Source organism: Nycticebus coucang, chromosome 24, assembly GCF_027406575.1.
Source record: "Nycticebus coucang isolate mNycCou1 chromosome 24, mNycCou1.pri, whole genome shotgun sequence".
Lineage (NCBI taxonomy): Eukaryota > Metazoa > Chordata > Mammalia > Primates > Lorisidae > Nycticebus > Nycticebus coucang.
In genome coordinates this window covers 24,879,543-24,898,209 of record NC_069803.1, presented here as the reverse complement: position 1 = coordinate 24,898,209, position 18,667 = coordinate 24,879,543, and the positions used below count along the sequence as shown (strand labels likewise).

The following is an 18,667-nucleotide window of genomic DNA, read 5'->3' as shown; positions in this document are numbered from 1 at the left end:
ACTTTTAAGAATAAGGGTAATCATTTGCTTTCATTACGTAAATGAAATGACCCTAGGAAACCTTGCTTTTCCCGAATGATCTGTCCTATACCCCAGTTAAATACCTACTATTAAAAATTCAGTGTTTTGAGATGACTCTTCAGGAATTTTGGTTTCTGAAAGCAAATACTTCTTTCTGGAAGAGTTGATAGATTGCTGTAATAACATTCATAGGCCTGAAATTTTTCTGCAGTGTTCTGATTTTACCGGTAGATGGTGATCTTGTTGTTTTGATGGCTCCAAAACAAGTTGTTTTGTCCTCGAGAAATCAATGGTAAAGGAACATTTTCAAGGTTTAGAAAACATCTTCACAAAAAAACGCAACTGATTATTCTCTAGAAGTGACTGGTTCTTAATAGATAGCATATTATGTAAACTAATAGCAACTGTATACAAATTAATCCAACAGATACAAAGGCATTTCTGTTCAGTGCTTCCAAGCTGTACTCAGTTGGGTGACAGAGCGAGACTCTGTCTCAACACCACCACCACCAAGAGCCTAAAGAGAGAATTCAGTACTCAGCCATGAGAAAAATTCTTAGCAAATTGGGAATAAAAGATAATTTTTTTAACCTAATAGAGGATATTCCCCCAAACTTATAGCAAATATATCTAATGCAGAAACATTAAGAGCATTTTCTGTGAAGTCAGGAAAATAATAAGGAACCAACAAGAAACACCAATTCTGTTTTAACAGAGAGTAGAATTGTAAATAAGATGAGAAAAAGAATTTTTTTTAATGAAATAATGGTTTATATGAATATTAAAATAAAATAGAATGGTAAAACATGAATAATGATGAAGAGGCCCTGTTCAATTTTTAAACATAGATATTTTATACTATTATGTTGCAAACCACTTTAAACTTTTATGTATGAAATAACAGGGTATCAAAATCTCTTAGTTGTTGACCCCTACTTCTCAGGAGAAAGAGATTTTAAAATAGTAATCACCTCTACTTTCCATTACAAATAACAAATATCCCCAGTGACCCAATTCCCCAATTCTTCGTCAATCTTTTCCTCTGTTTCCTTCATGAGAAACAGAATTTTAATGTTTAAGGATTTTAAAGGAGGCAACATAATTGTATTTCTTCAGGACTGATGTGTTTCTATTATTATATTGTATATGCCCATATTATTTATGAATGTAAATTTCACAAACTTGCAAGGGAATGAGTATTTCATATTGAATTTAGTCTGCTAGTGACTGCTGAAGAGGACAAGCCAGGGAAGAGATTGAAGAAAGCTACGTAAGGATAATTTTTTTTTTTTTTTGTAGAGACAGAGTCTCACTTTATGGCCCTCGGTAGAGTGCCGTGGCATCACACAGCTCACAGCAACCTCCAACTCCTGGGCTTAGGCGATTCTCTTGCCTCAGCCTCCCGAGTAGCTGGGACTACAGGCGCCCGCCACAACGCCCGGCTATTTTGTTTTTGGTTGCAGTTTGGCCGGGGCCGGGTTCGAACCCGCCACCCTCGGTATATGGGGCTGGCGCCCTACTGACTGAGCCACAGGCGCCGCCCGTAAGGATAATTTTTTTGATTTAAGATCCTAAGCAAAAAAAAAAAAGTTCCTAAGCAAATCTGACAAAATGTTTAACAGCTAAGCAAGAGATGCATAATGTTTATCATAGTAGTCTTTATACTTTTCAGCAAGATGTAATTAAAAAAAGATTTGTCAATGGCATTGAAGTTGAGGTGGTCTTGTCTACCTGGAAGTTTCTCAGTGAAAATCTATTATTCATTTTTTTTTTTTTTTTTGTGGTTTTTGGCCGGGGCTGGGTTTGAACCCGCCACCTCCAGCATATGGGACCGGCGCCCTACTCACTGAGCCACATGTGCTGCCCTATTATCCTTTTTTTAAATTCAAATTATATGTGGGTGTTATTCATTTTTTAAAAGGTACATTACCATTGTGAGATCCTGAAAGGAGACACACTATGATCAGTGTGACTTTATAAACACAAAATATGACCCATGAGATACACCTATGTTTATGAGTATATTTCCTCATCTATTGTAATTCTTATTTTGTAAACCCTTGACACTTATCTGGTCATCAACTCATCTGACACTAAGTCATTGGGCTGGTGAAAATGTGGGTAGCCAATTTAAATGTTTGTATGCAAATCTCTTTCCACGTATAAGATAGAATAATAGAATAATAAGGCAATCTCACTCAAGATGTTGAAAAGAACATTCATCCTTGTTGCTGAAGATAGCATTAAAATATTAATTAAGAAAGAAAAGAACATATAATCTTATGACAGCTTACAGAACAGGGAACAAGAAAGGTCAGCAGATTTCTGAAGTTGGGTGCAGAGGAAAGGGCTTTGACACATTAAACAAAGTGAAAAAAGGCAAAACCCAATATTTGCATGGAGGGCCCAGGAGCAAGAGGCTTCTGTCTGCTGGTAAGGACCTGCAGAGGCTCAGTGCTGGGCCTGCAGGTGACACAGAGGCAGGAGCAGAGGGCAGGGGCATAGAACACTGGGACTGAAGGGTGGCCTTGGGGAACACTGGGCCCCTCCCTTCCCCTTACCAGCCTTAGGCATTTGGATCACTTTCCCTCCCTCAGCACCATCGCATTTATCACAACTAGGGATCTGGAAATAGATTCCTTTTGCACTGTCCGTGCCTGTGAACCCGTTGGAAAGTCCTCCAATGCTCCCAGGGGAGTATGAGGCTCTATTTGAAGATGGTTGTACTTGGTGAATGGCAGAGTTAGACCTAAGACACCTCAGCTTCAAATTCAATGCCATTTCTACTCTTGACCTTGTTTACCAAAATGCAGCCTTTAAAAATTCTCTAAGGTGCAACATTACATCCCTAAAATTCAGTCATCAGGAAACAACCATACTGCATTTGACTGACTTGGACGGCTTGTTTTAGGATGTGTCACTCTAGCGCCATCACAGAGATTGTTGCCACATCCCCTCTCTAACCCCCCAGCTCAAGGTCTACCATTCCCTGGGCTTTGAGGACAAAATCTCAGATTCCTTTCTTCAAAGGGAAACCAGTGATATGCAAATTTTAGAAGAAATAAAGAACTAAAGACTTCAAGGGAGAGATTGGGCTGGGGGAAGAGCTTCTTCAATCCCTTGGCTGGGGTTTGGGTCTTGGGTGGGAAATGTGAACGGAACTCAGTGCATACCCTTGTTTCTGCCCTTAGTCCCCAAGCCAGAGTTAAAGAAGCATCAGCTTTTCTCCCCTTTGTTTCATGATCAACTCTTGCAAAGAAAAACCATCTAAAGAGGGAAACTGAATTTTACTGTGTTACATGAATGGGAACCAGTTCAATTCATAAAAACGGACAGTTCAGCTTTTTATTACTGAGCTCTCCTCTACAGAAAAGATGGGCTTAATGCAAATGAGTAAATACATGTTCCCCAAAGATTTCAAATAGTAACCTTCTTTTTTTCCCCTCAAAAATCCTCATTCCGCTGGCTCCTGCATCTGTCTTTTTGACTTATCTGTGAACTAAAACATTAGTAAGTCCCAGTTTTTACACCAATGCTATGCTTTTAAGCTCTCACTTGCAATCACTGTATTAGAAAAATGCTCTCTTTGGCCGGAGCTTACTTTATACTTTCAACCTTTTTAGTACTTTTGAGTCAGAGACACTCAGGTTGGCATAACAAGGCCAGCTCTGGGATGGAATGATACCTCGCTGAAATGCTGCTGCCTTCTGCCTTGGAGAGATCACTTCCACTTTTGGACGACTCTGAATTTTATACGAAATTAAGCCTTCTCTCCTCTGTCACTTACACCCATCTGCACACTTAACAGGGTTAGAACAGGGCCATGTGCCTTCCTTAAGTAATCTTTCTAAATTTCATTTGGGGAACAAATTAGAAAGACAATTTTAATTTGGATAACGTCTAAAGTAAGCATCCATCAATGTAATGGGCAAAAACTTTGTTGGCATGAAGTAAAAAAAACACACTTTGCAAATTGAAATATCTAAGGCCTATTCAAAAGCACATCTGCTATCCTAATGTGATTTAGTAATGCAGTTGATTGGATTTGTAGGAGACAGTGACACTGAAAGGGGTCAGGGAACCTTTCTTAGTATTTTTTTTTCTCTTTTAGTTAATATAATAAAAGGAATTGCAAGTTTCACAATAAGGCATCAAATCTGTATCTGCAGAGAGACGCTCTAATGCAATTTGGTTCTTATAAATCATTTTAGTGACAGATGTCTGTTTTTGGAGGCTGCTAATAAAACCAAGTGTTGATTTATTTGGTTTGTGGCTGTGGGCTCCACCTAAATGGCTGTTACCTGGATTACTGATGCGGCTCCAGCATTCTGATTATTCTGATTATTGCAGCCTTTTTTGCATCAGTATGCACATTTCAACTTTGTAAAAGAGTGAGAGTTCTTATCTGCGTACCACCTCTTGAGAACATTCTTTGCACTTTGGGCATAGTGAGAAGTGTGACAATTTCAGCCGGACCTTGACCCAGCTGTGTGATCTTGACTATTATTCTGAAATTCTCTTAACCCCATTTTTCTCACTGTAAAATGAAAATAATACTTACTTCCTTAGAGTTCTGAGAAATCTAACAACATAATATAGCTGAGTTCCTTATGCATACTCTTAGTCAACCCTTAGTTATCATGTCTTTAAAACAAGGATGATTTTAACACCCAACACACTGGGATTTTGTGATGATTAAAAGAAATTGTGCAAGTAAATTATTTTGCATGGTGTTGGAAAGCGCCAATTACATATTATTGATGTTATCGAACATAATTATGCTTAATATGAGCAAATTCTCCTTTCTCTTATCCTCTTAAAGTTACAGGATTATCATTTCATCTCCATCAATCCTCCTCAGGTTTGATTACCTGGTTGGTGGCTTATTTCCCTGTTTTGCTTCTATTTTTTTCTATTTCTCACTCCCTCTGGCCTTTTCCTGGTTGGTCATCCCGTTCCTGGAGTATGTGCTTAAATGCTACCTACATCCTGATATCCACAATTAATCCGTTGTGATTAGCACGGGCTATATCTTAGTCAATGATATCACGGAAGGAGAAGCCTTTGCTTTAGGTATAGTGAACTCGAAGTCAACGAGGCACATTCTGCTTCCAGCCCTGACGCCACTCTGGCTCCTTCTCCGACCATCCACTTCATCCCAGGAGTGTTCGTTCTCCCTTTTTCTCTCTTACCCCCAGCTCACTGCTCTAGATCAAGATTTTCCTTTCTTTTTTTCTCTGAAACTACTGTCAACCTCACATTCAATCTTGGCTCTAAAAGCTTGGGTATGTCAGCCTTGGCCTTTACCTCTTCCACTGATACTGGCCTTTTAACAAGGCTACCAGGAACAGAGGTGGGTCTCTAAGCAGAATAGTTATATATCAGGTGTCTGATCAGACAGGGAGCGGCAAGTGGGGCTCCCCTATCTTTCTGGGATTGCACCATGCAGGGGTCTGAGAAGGGATATCCTTGTACATGTCCTCATAAAACTGTATGATGTAGAGGAAAAATCCATGGTGAATTTTTTTTTTTTTGTAGAGACAGAGTCTCACTTTATGGCCCTCGGTAGAGTGCCGTGGCCTCACACAGCTCACAGCAACCTCCAACTCCTGGGTTTAAGCGATTCTCCTGCCTCAGCCTCCCGAGTAGCTGGGAGTACAGGCGCCCGCCACAACGCCCGGCTATTTTTTTGGTTGCAGTTTGGCCAGGGCCGGGTTTGAACCCGCCACCCTCGGTATATGGGGCCGGCGCCTTACCGACTGAGCCACAGGCGCCGCCCAATCCATGGTGAATTTGATGATAAGAAACGTGGATTTGGGCAGTGTCTGTGGCTCAGTGAGTAGGGCACCGGCCCCATATGCTGAGGGTGGCGGGTTCAAACCCAGCCCCGGCCAAACTGCAACAAAAAAATAGCTGGGCGTTGTGGTGGCGCCTGTAGTCCCAGCTACTCGGGAGGCTGAGGCAGGAGAATCGCTTAAGCCCAGGAGTTGGAGGTTGCTGTGAGCTGTGTGACGCCACGGCTCTCTACCCGAGGGCGGTACAGTGAGACTCTGTCTCTACAAAACAAACAAACAAACCGTGGATTCAAGCCCTGGCTCCACTGCTCATAGTAGGCAGCGTTTCTAGTAAATCTCTTACCTCTCCAACCTGCCCAGCATCCCGTTTATCCAGTAACTCCTGTAGGATCTGCCCCTGCTTTGCAGAATTGCTATAGGGTACCAAAGAGGCCACTGGGAATGCTTGGGAAGCTTCAATTTCCCATTTAAATACCACTATTCTTATCTCTGTTACATGAGGATACCATAGGGGTCACATAGAAAAGAAATTTTAGTATAATGACCAACAGAAAAATACCCAAAGCTTTATTCTGGGCTCAATGTCTCTCATCTCCCTAGAAATCCCTGCTGGGTTTAGAAATATTGTCCAGGGGCTGCAAAATAGGGTGCGATAAGAAGAGATAATAACACTCTACGGAAGGGATAACCCAGGTTAAGGCCTGATGGAAATAAAGCAGAAAGTGAAGGACTTCGTCCAAAAACATTTACATTACTTTCCGCTCCCAAGACGCTAGGACACAGAGCATATAAAGCACATTTCTAATACTGTTAAGTTTAAGAAATACTGGCAAGTGCATTCACTGTCAACTTGGACCTGAAGTTGGAAGGTTTTAAAACCTTCAGTAGGTTTGAACAATGGGACCAAAGTATGTCTATTAAAGATTAGAGTCAAAGAAAATAAAGGAAAGATATATATTTAGGTTTTTTAAAAAGCCACAGTAGAAATAGTTTGCAATGTTTTTTAAAAAGTCAATACCAATTCAACATGAGGCAGTGATGTAAGATTGCCAAAACATTTTAAATGCACTATGAGGATAGGAATACAGTATCTGCTCATCTTAGAACAAAGAATAAGAACCATCTGGCAGAGTGAGCAGCCGTAAAAATCAAGTCTATTATGACTTCTTCCTTTTCTAAAGCCATGGTAATTATTGAGTATACCATTCTTCTCTTCTTTGTGACATTGCCTATGATTCTATTTATTAATCCTTTGGATTGGTTCTTTGAAATTTCATGCACAAGGGTTTTGTCTGTTAGCTGTCTTTAAATGATTTGTTATATAATATTGAATTTTTATTTCATATTTATTTGTATAACTATATACAATCCATAAATGCATGGATGTATCTATATACATATATATGTGCATATGTATTTGGTTTAGCTTTTTTCTTTTGATATAAAATTGACATTCAATGAAATGCATGAATCTTGGTATATTCTCTGCACCTTGTCACAGGTATATACCTGCACCATCCCAACTTCTCAAGACATATAACAATACTGTCACCCCAGAAAGTTCCCTGTGCCTCCTCTCAGTCATTCCCTACCCCACGCTCCGTGAGGAAATCACTGTTCTGGTTTGTTGTCCACCCATTAGTTGGCCTGTTCTAGATTTTAAATAAATGGAATTATGCAGTATAATTGACCTTGACCTAAGATGTCTTTCACGTGGGATCAGTATATACCATTTTTGAGATTCCTGCCTGCTGTGTGTCTCAGAGGCTGGCTTCTCTTTATTGTGTCCAGATATTTTTCAAGCTCTTTGAAGACTGAGACTGGCCTGTAACCCCCTGAACCCCGCTGTGACACCTGTACGGATTCCACTCACTGGAAGAGTCCCATCAACATGGGGTGGCTCAGTGGGTGAATGAACATTTGAGTTATTTAATCAATCAATACGCCATTTCGACACAATCAAGTCTCGCTCTTCTAAACCTGGACAGCCTCTGACATGTTCAACTTACCCGCCAGCAGCGCTACACATCCTGGTTTCAGGAGCCTGCCTGCTTTACTGTAGGAGTCCAGGGATCCGCCCCTGTGCAGTTCTGCGGCCTTTGCTGCGCTCGCTGCGGCAGAGAAGCGCTGGTGAGAAAGTCAGCTTCTGCCTTGGATGGAGTCCAGCATGGCTGTGAAAGAGCCAACCCTGGGCCTTCTTCTCTTGCAGACGGAAATGCTTATCCTCTATCTTTGCAAACATTAAACCTCACATTCCTCCCATTGATTTATTAAACCACCGTAGAGGTCAGCAAAGTCCAGGGGCCACATGGCATATTTTGTGGCTGGTTACTACCCAAATTGCAAAGGCAGCTTATATCTCCTTGCAGTTAGGAAGCACAACTGAACAACAGGGTTGGTCTCGCTGGCTCTGCCTGATATCCCTGCGACCTGCCTGAGATGGCTGTCCCCAGCACACCCTCTTACCTCTGTGTCTGGTGACTGTGATTAAGGGCAAGGCACAGCAGAGCAGGCCTCTGGGGAGAAAATACGTTACCTTGGCTAGGTCCACGGAGCAAGCATTTAGGAATTTGAACCTATCACCATCATTTCTGCTTGGACAGCAGTAAGTTCCCGTCATTTCTAACACTGCACGTGTTCTGAATATAAACGTGCTTTCCGTCTTGAATCTATTCAAATGACATTCTTGTTCCTGCTGCAATCTAAATTTTATGTTGCTGCACAGCACACTTTATGATGCATCCCTTACTTCAGAATGTGGCGCTGTGAAATTAGGCACGCTTTATATTAAAATGGGAAAAGTTTTCTCTTAAACATATTTCCCAAGAGACGGGGGAGATCTATGTATGACTCCAGTGCTGAACGTAACATACAAAGAGATAAACTGGCTACAAGAAATAGAAAGGAAAGCTATTTTGGGCTTCAGCAAACTACACATTCCGGTTGGGTTTATTTATGTTTCTTTTGGAAAAGTTAAAGACTTGTGGAAAGCAGGATAAACTCCCACAATGAGGTGTTGGTGCCAGCGTTGTTCTTTTAATCTTTAGAGCAAATTTTAAGGTCACTTTTTTCAAAGAAAATCCATTTTCCAGGTTGGAAAACAAAAGAAATTTTAATTAGTAAAAAAGAGGACGTCATGGGGTGGTTAAAGAGTTTCAATCAGCTAAGTTGCTTTTTAGCTTATTAATTCCTGAAAAAAGTGTTTTGCAAATGGATGTTCAGAGTTGTGTTGAAAAAGTCATAGCATCAGTTTTGTGTCTTGTTCCACAGGTAGCGCTCATTTAATTATACATTGGGATATTTGAGAAACCTACAATAATCATATAACTTGTCCTAGCCACTAGCTGTCCAGAAGGAACACATTCATTAACAACTTCTTCATGGTACAGATCAGTTCATACTGGTGTTCACCAGACAGGAGTGGGTTTTTACATGCACGCTAGAATCCGCGGACTATGGCATTCAATATCAAATTCTGCAGAGACGTAGGGAAGTGGCAAATGATAATGACCCCAGGATGTGTATTGGGTTGAGCAACACTCAGTCTGGAAGTAAATAGAGCTTAGGCTGGAAGTAGCTGTGTGACTTTTAAAGTTACTTAACGTCTCTGGGCCTCGGCTGTTTGGTCTGAATGATAATTGTCATCTCCAAGGGATTTTGTCTTTGTTAAACCATAGAGAGCAAATGCCTATCCATCATATGGTTGGTATGAACATGCTGGTGCCAACTTTTAGGACACTGAAGTATCTTCCTGGTGGTGAGACGGATGGAGACCCACCTGCTATCCTGATCTAGACTACTGGCACAGCTTACCGGTAGCAGAAGAGTGTGGCTCTCCTGCTTCCTGGAATGAGGTTTTTCATGGGTCCTGCCCTAAAAGAACATCAGCCTAAACATGAGCTTTTCAAAGCAAATGCCAGTGCAAAACTTCCTGCTGTGCCCAAGGGTTTTAGAAAAATGAAATAAAAGGTTGCCAGTCATCCCATCCTATAGCACTGAAGCTTTCAGACTCTACTGGCCTTGGAGAAGTAAAATATTTTCAGTGGTTCTAAGAGAGTCATACTGCAGGGGTTTTATGGTAACATGAACATATTTACTTTTGAACTAAATTACCTCAAACAGTCCTTTAGAGGAACACAGCAATATTAGGACAAGCCAGAGTGGTAGGGATTGTTAGAGAGGCTCCTTAGCATACTTCAATATTTGTTTATTAATACTTTTTTTAATCTCCAAGGAGAATGTGTTGTCGGCAGCCCCCAAACCAATTTCATGTTTGTAGAGAAGAGGCTTGAAAGGAAATCAATGTAGAAGTGTGTAACAAGACTCAAGAGCCTTCTGCTAAAAATGTAAGGACACGATTACCCACAACCCCGATGCAGAAGTGTTTACAGGGCGGGGAAGTCCAAGTCAGAAATTTTTTTTTTTCTAAACAGATTTTCCAAAGTTGCTCACTTTACCTTTGCTCTGACAACCAGAGCAAATGCCCCATCGGCTTTCTCAGAGCAAAATGCTGGGAGGAGGATTTACAAAGAAGGATGACTGGACAGAATATTAAAGAAGAGGCAGGCAGCTAGCAGAGGAAGGCTGACCGGAGGGATAACCAAAAACTAACTCAGGCCCAGGCTGGGTTCAGGTGATCCCTAAAGTTTAAGGCTGTCCAGCAGCAGGAAGTGGCCTTGCTAGGAGCTATTTAAAACCTGAGAGCTACATTCATAAACAAGGTTGATCTGCCCCTCCTCCACTCAGTAGGCCAGGCTCAGGGCAGGAAAGGAAAGGGCCCCTCTACCCTCCCAGTCTCCCCCTTCACTACCGCCTGCCTCCTCTCTCTGCTGCCCAGAGGACCCCCCCAGGTGCCCCACCACTGGTTTCTTCTCTCTGCAGCCTCCTCTGCGGGTCAAAGCCTTCCCTGAGGATCTGGGTGTGTGAAGGAAACAATGCTGATGGACTTAATGTCCTGTGGATGGCCTAAGACTCCCTGAAAGGGGGCTGGCAGAAAGGAAATGAATTCAGGAGCACTCCATATTCCAGACTGTGGAATATGCAGACTCACACACGCAGTGTGCAACAGTGTGGTTTATGTGGGGCCGGTTAACCAAATAATCCATTCTGCCACTTCCAATCACACAGGGAGGATTGGGAGGAGATAAACATACTGCTTATCCAGGGTTCTCACTCCCATCCCCACCCCAGAAGCCTTTCCCCACCGGTGAACTTGATGAATCACAAAACAGAGAATGTATAGGCTATAAAAATTCATCCGAATAAGTACCTTACCACGTCTGCCAGGGACAAACTATATTCAGGAAAGCTTAACGCCCTTGAGCTTGAAGTGCTGGAATGGATGGACCTGAGATGACTTTGTCTTTAAACTACCACTATCAATGTTTCTGAATTTGCATTATTGGAAGCAATAGATTGTGTAGAAATCCGATGAAAGTTCTCTGCTTTCTCTCTACCGTGAGGACGGCGAGGTATCATAATCATGGGGGTTTCAGGGTCAGAAAGGATCTCAGAGGATGAGCCTCACCACCGTCTTCTTGCCATTATTCCGGAAGCAGTGCTCCAAGCATCCACCCTCCGAGCAGCGCACGGGAAGCCATTTCGGCTTCTCTCTTTGCAAACAGTTACCACGTCTCCCCTTATTGGCCTTAAAAAAGTCAGTAAGCTGATATACAAATAGAGCAAAAACTAAATGCTTGCTTGGAAAAATATTAATTATTTTAGGTCAAATCTCTAAAATCCCTCCCAGAGACTGGAGGCGGCTCGGCGACCCGCCGGGCGGTGTCCACCTGCGCGCACACTGTTTCAGGTGTCTGGACGCTTCCTAAGGTAGCCCACGGACTCCTGACTGTCTCTGTTACCTAGTAATTCTGGAGAATCGGGGGAAGAGTCACGCGGCTATTTTCTATGGGCTCCCGAAGGAGAAGTCGCTGTGAATTCTCGTCCTCGGAGACCACCCCCGGCGCCGCTCCGGGGCTGGCCGCGGCCGCTTCCCTGAAAACCAGCCACCTGCTCGGCTCCTCGGCATCATCAGGTCGAGCGCTACACAGGTGTAAGGAAAGGGAAGGGGGCTTTTTAATATGCTGGGGTTGGCGGTGTCAGGCAGGAATCTGGCTTGGCAAGCACCCAGCAGCCGGAAGCCCCCTCCGACCCCGCTGGGGAGCGCCAGGCTGCCGAGGTTCCCAGCTCCTTCTGCGTCCTCCACCCACACCCTGCAACGCGCCAAAAACACTGGAGGCTCCGTTCAAAAGAAACAAGAAAATCTAGGAACACAAACAGGCTGATTAACTGCTGTAAAGGTTTAGCGATGCTGAGCGGACACCTGCAGTGCTGCAGCCTGTGTGTGTTTTTGCGCGCGCGTGTGGCGGGGTGGGAGGCGGTGTGTGTGCGCGTGTGTTTGCACACCCCTTGTGTGTCGAGAAGCAGCACATTAAAGAAAAAGAAGAGCAAGAGAAACGGAGATAAAGTGCCAGAAAGAGCTACAGACAAATGTCAAACTCTTCTCCCTATGTCCGCATACCTGCAATCCAACCTGTTATTTCTAAGTCAAACGCCCTATGGCGGCGCTGTCACCATAACACCAAAAGGGGCGACGAAGGAGGTCCCCGGGGGGGAACGGGCGAGTTGGGGAACAGGGGTGTCTGCGAGGCACCAGGATATGGAAAACCAGGGTGTGAGTGGAGAGTGAGAACCTGTTACGGGGACACTTAAGCTAAGTGATAGCGGGTCTAGGAGGTGTGAGCAGGCTGGCGTGGTGGGTGGGTAAAGAAAGAGAATGAGGAAGGGCGTGTGGGGGCTCAGAAAAAAATCAAGGGCCCTAGATAAAAAGCATAAAGGACGAACGTCCCAGCTCCCCAGCGGCCGGTCCCTCGCCCCCGCCTTCCCTTTTGCGCAGAATCCTCGCCCGGGCTGCGGCAGTGCGCTGCCCCCACTGGCCGGCGCGCGGTGATCGATCGCAGGCTGCGTCAGAAGCCTCCCGGCGTATAAATAGGGGTGGCAGGACCGCGCCGAGCCGCACACAGCCATCCATCCTCCCCTTCCCCTCTCTCCCCGGCCCTTCTCTCTCTTTCTCTCTCCAGGCCCCCATCGCCTCCCCGGGCCAGGGAGGCGCCGGCCGCCACCATGAGTTCCTTCAGCTACGAGCCGTACTACTCGACCTCCTACAAGCGGCGCTACGTGGAGACGCCCCGGGTGCACATCTCCAGCGTGCGCAGCGGCTACAGCACCGCGCGCTCCGCTTACTCCAGCTACTCGGCGCCCGTCTCCTCCTCGCTGTCCGTGCGCCGCGGCTACTCGTCCAGCTCCAGCTCCTTGATGCCCAGCCTGGAGAACCTCGACCTGAGCCAGGTAGCCGCCATCAGCAACGACCTCAAGTCGATCCGCACGCAGGAGAAGGCGCAGCTCCAGGACCTCAACGACCGCTTCGCCAGCTTCATCGAGCGCGTGCACGAGCTGGAGCAGCAGAACAAGGTCCTGGAAGCCGAGCTGCTGGTGCTGCGCCAGAAGCACTCCGAGCCGTCCCGCTTCCGGGCGCTGTACGAGCAGGAGATTCGCGACCTGCGCCTGGCGGCGGAAGACGCCACCAACGAGAAGCAGGCGCTGCAGGGCGAGCGCGAGGGGCTGGAGGAGACGCTGCGCCAGCTGCAGGCGCGCTATGAAGAGGAAGTGCTGAGCCGCGAGGACGCCGAGGGCCGGCTGATGGAGGCGCGCAAAGGCGCGGACGAGGCGGCGCTGGCCCGCGCGGAGCTGGAGAAGCGCATCGACAGCCTCATGGACGAGATTGCTTTTCTGAAGAAAGTGCACGAGGAGGAGATCGCGGAGCTGCAGGCCCAGATCCAGTACGCGCAGATCTCCGTGGAGATGGACGTGTCCACCAAGCCCGACCTCTCCGCCGCGCTCAAGGACATCCGTGCGCAGTACGAGAAGTTGGCCGCCAAGAACATGCAGAACGCCGAGGAGTGGTTCAAGAGCCGCTTCACGGTGCTGACCGAGAGCGCCGCCAAGAACACCGACGCCGTGCGCGCCGCCAAGGACGAGGTGTCCGAGAGCCGCCGCCTGCTCAAGGCCAAGACGCTGGAGATCGAGGCTTGCCGGGGCATGAACGAAGCGCTGGAGAAGCAGCTGCAGGAGCTGGAGGACAAGCAGAATGCCGACATCAGTGCTATGCAGGTGGGGCGCCATCCGAAACGCATGGGTGCGGGGGGGCTGCAGAAAAGGGGGGGCAATTGTGGTTGCACCCGGAAAATGGAGACCGGGGTTGAGGCAGCTGCAGGCAGTTATTGGGGGTAGGACTTGGCTCCTCGGAGACAGTGTGGTAGGGGTGGGCCACTTGGGGGGTGAGGGTGGGGCCCTTGGACCGCAGTCTGGGAATGCGCTGGATCTGTGTTCCGCATTGAAGCTGCCCCGCCCTAGGTGGGGATTGAGTGGGGGAGGGGAGAAGAAAGAGTTGGGCGTTGTCTCCCGCCTGCCGCGGTGTCCGCTCTTTACTGACCTACATTAACTACAAGTTACTTTACAGCACCGATTGGACCATCTGTTTAATAAATAATACAGTGAAGAGCTCTCCATCTGTTCTGAAAGATTACTGTAACCAGCGCGCCTTATGACTAGTTTTACCAACCACTCCCTCTCCTTAGTAGGTAGACAGACAGGAATAGGCAAATTGTTTTCCATAATTAGCTACTGATGTTCACGGTAAGCGTATTCTAATTGAAAGATCTTCTGGGGAGAAGAAAAAATAATTTAGATACAAAGAAAATGTTTTAGACAAGATAATTTTTTTAATTTAGCTATTTCCTTCTCCCCTAAAGAAAAGAATCAATGAGAAACAGAATTTTTCTGTCAATTTAATTTCCTTGTCAGCCTTTTATGTTGATTAGACTGTACAAAGAAATAGAAAAAGATAATTTTCTTTGATCAGTTTTTTTTTCCATCTCATGCTTCTGAGGCAGGATATTTCAGTCCAGAAAAGTTTTTTTAAAAGAACAGGCAGTCGTTTTAGGAGAGATTTTATCAAAGATGTGCACTTTGATTTTAATTGAAAATAGGCCTTTGCATCTGCAGCAATATGTGTTATAGTAAAATGATAGCAGTAGAGATTTATTCTTGGGTTTCTTTTTCTTTTCTTTCTTTTTTCTCTTTCAATAGGATACAATCAACAAATTAGAAAATGAATTGAGAACCACAAAGAGTGAAATGGCAAGATATTTAAAAGAATACCAAGACCTCCTCAATGTGAAGATGGCTTTGGACATTGAGATCGCAGCTTACAGGTGAAAACATGGGCAGAGGTAGCCTCCATTACACCTTGGGAAGAAAATCAGAGGCCATTTAAAGCCATGTTGGGTCAGAAACCTTCAAGACTAGTTCTTTGAAATTATGCAATGTTACTTTTTTGGTTTCTCCCAAGAAGAAGGTATTTAGACAAACACATAAGTATGTAAACCCATAATAATGAGTCCTGTTCTTAGCTTTCATTACATTTCAAATCTATTAGTACTATTTAAGGATTTTTTTTCCTGGTCACAGTCATAAATCTCCAGTCATTAATTTTTGATAATTCTTAGCCCTGCTTCTGGTGACATTATGGGGCAGGAATGAGGGGTGGGCTCAGAGCAAGTCACTGAACATACTTCCTGCACCTGTTTTTTTAACCCCACCTTCCACCTACCTCCTCAGGAAACTCCTGGAAGGCGAGGAGACCCGGCTCAGTTTCACCAGTGTGGGCAGCATCACCAGCGGCTACTCCCAGAGCTCCCAGGTCTTCGGCCGATCTGCCTATGGCGGTTTACAGACCAGCTCCTACTTGATGTCTGCCCGCTCCTTCCCATCCTACTACACCAGCCAAGTTCAGGAGGAGCAGATTGAGGTGGAGGAAACCATTGAGGCTGCTAAAGCAGAGGAAGCCAAGGATGAACCCCCCTCTGAAGGAGAAGCTGAAGAGGAGGAGAAGGAGGAGGCTGGAGAGGAAGAGGGGGCCGAGGAGGAGAAAGAAGGAGGTATGATAAGAAACAAACCCTTACCACTTTAAGTGCATCCTGGATATGGGTACTTGTTAAGAAGTGGGTACGATAAATGAAGTCTTGCTGATGCTAGGGAGGCTTTACTCCTATGTGATTTTAGAATCTTAACAGTTATGTGTTTATCCAGCAAACCTTTAGTAAGTGAGCATTTGAGTGACTGGCCAAAAACGTAATTTTTAATATATTCATTGAACACAGCCTTTGGCATCCTAAAGAGCAAGAGTGTATATCAAACACGTAAGAGAAGAAATACAGAGGCTGGGTCTCCAAGAGGAGCAGAGCTTCCAATACCTAGACTCAGGAAGTCTTATTTAGTTTAAATATGTACCCAGTGGCAAATGATTCGTGACAAACACGGTCTGTGACTGTCCCCTTGGAGAGTGGAGTTGAGAGGTTTTTGGTAAGCATTCCGACAGCTGCGTGTTCTCATAAAATGTTTTGACTGGACTTACCCTGCGTTTGGATCTTGTCAATTTTCTTTTTATGTGAAAGCTGCCGAGGAAGAATCCGAAGAAGCAAAGGAAGAAGAAGAGGAAGGAGGCGAAGGTGAAGAAGAAGAAACCAAAGAAGCAGAAGAGGAAGAGAAAAAAGTTGAAGTTGCTGGGGAGGAACAAGCAACCAAGAAGAAAGATTGAGCCTCCCTTTTCCTTAATTGTTCCAGGAATAAGTCTCCTGAAATCAGGTCAACCCCATCACCAACCAACCAGTTGAGTTCCAGATCCCATGTGAATTAAAACGTCAATCTCATGCATCATTCCGAGATGACTTAGGTTGGACACGCAATGTTGTGCTATGAATTTTCTCTTTATGCCCAGTATCTGTTTGCTCGCAGAGTGGCTTTCTGGCTTGCTGCCAGCCTGTGCATGGTCCACGCTTCTGAGTTCAGGATCTATGGCAATGTGAACCATTCAGATGTTTACAAATAAAAAAACACCACGAATAAACGAATTCACTAATGTTACTATCAAACCTCATGGAGAAATAGTCCTTTGAACCTTATGGTGGTTAAAAATGAAAGACCTCAAGTTATGTGCAATAAATAGTAAATAAAGTTACACTGAATGACGTATTTCTTGCTGTGGTTGTTGACTTAATTAAAATACCTTAAAGGTGGCACTAATATAAACTATAGACAGGGGGTCTATTGACCTCCATTTTTTTAAAAAGTCAAAATTTTAACAATTATAACACTCCCCCCCATTGGAAATTCTGAGGGATATAGTTAGGTTGTGACCATTTAAGAAATCTTCCCTCTCAAAAATTTTACTGATAATAAATATAAGTAAATGAGAAAGTCTATAAGTAACAATATACTCTGTCCCATAAAATGTACAATGTTAGTTTGCAGGATGGCTTTATAGAAGCAATTCTGAAAGTATTTGACAGACACACCCTTTATGGTAAGTAGTTGTTAATTCAAACTAGCAGGTCATAATACAATAGGAAGGTAATGCGAAACCCATATATCTTTAAAGCCACATTTAAAAATATAGTCTAAGTATCATGGGCAAAGGTGAAAACCTAAGCACATGATATAATCAGGAGGAATAATTTTTTATCCGTATATAATTTTGAGAGAGTTAAGGCTATCAAGGTGCCACTCCACTGCGAGCATATTGCCGGCAATCCTGAGCTCATGATTCAGTGTGTTTGCTTAATTCTATTGAATCAAGTAAATAGCATTTAATGCCACACATTTTTAAACTTTTTAAAAACTACAGGCACAGGTAATAAAATTATGATCAGCCACTTAAGGGGGGGAGATAATGTACTTGTATATTACCTTGGCATGGCTCTGCATGTCTTTATTGGGAACCATTTGGATTTCAGTGATAGCTTAACTGGTTGAACATTGCATCGAATACACACCCCCTCTGTCCTCCCTGTCCACTGTAAAGTTACGAACGTGCTTGCTATTGTATTTAACGGGGAATATAAATGGCATTATTGACTGTCTGCTACGCTGCTTCTGTTTGTAAACAATTGCTCCATCCGGTGACTTCATTTAATATTTGCTTTTCAGATGACCTTGAGACGTTATGAATTTAACCTGAAACCAAAATGGTCTCTGTTTTAACATTATTTGATCCCCTCACACAACCTATTTCTAGCTAAGTATATGTTACTCTGCAAATAGGTAAAATATTTATTTATCTACCAAGACGATATGGATTTGAAGTATAAAGAGAGGCTCAGTAGATACTGGCTTCTGTCAAGATTAAGAGTCTACTCAGAATCAAGCTTTTCACATTTTTGTTCCTTGGACGTAGGGTAACACACATGATGAATTTCCGAGAGGTAAATACATGTACAAGTAACTTTAGCCAAATGGAAACAGCTGGTTGATTTGAGAATTACTTGGTTGAAGTAAGAACACTGTACCATCCTGTATCCTGTGTGCCATAATAAAATACTGAAAAACCTAAGTGAAATGTTTGAAGTCTTTGTAATAATTCCCCAAGTTTGGTACTGTTGTTAGTACTCCTTTTCCCTCTGCTCCCCCCGCCCCCGCCCTGCCGAAACCCAGTCCTTTTTCGGTAGCAGTCAAAGACCTCCCCCGCCCCCCCAAGTTATCTTATTCTGTAAACCTGAAGTCCCCAGGCCCCCAGGCTGCAGGAACAGGGCCTCACGGGATGAGAGAGTGAAGCTCAGAAGTATTTACAGCTGCTCCCGGTCACTCACATCACCACCTGCACTCTCCTCCTGCCCCATACCTACCTATGAAACTCCCATCTATGGAAAAATTATCTTCCACGAAACCTGTCCCTGGTGCCAAAAAGGTTGGAGCCCTCTGGAGTGAACCAGACACCTCCCATGTCATCCTTCCTC

General features: G+C 44.4%; 1 protein-coding gene across 1 annotated transcript; it reads left to right on the top strand.

Annotated features, from left to right (window-relative positions):
• Positions 1-12,713: 12,713 nt before the first annotated feature.
• NEFL (neurofilament light chain) lies at positions 12,714-16,907 on the top strand. The gene is made up of 4 exons (XM_053578329.1): positions 12,714-13,985; positions 14,964-15,088; positions 15,495-15,814; positions 16,331-16,907. Exons 1-4 carry the CDS (start codon positions 12,939-12,941, stop codon positions 16,471-16,473), a joined length of 1,635 nt encoding a protein of 544 aa, XP_053434304.1. The 5' UTR covers positions 12,714-12,938; the 3' UTR covers positions 16,474-16,907.
• Positions 16,908-18,667: the final 1,760 nt, after the last annotated feature.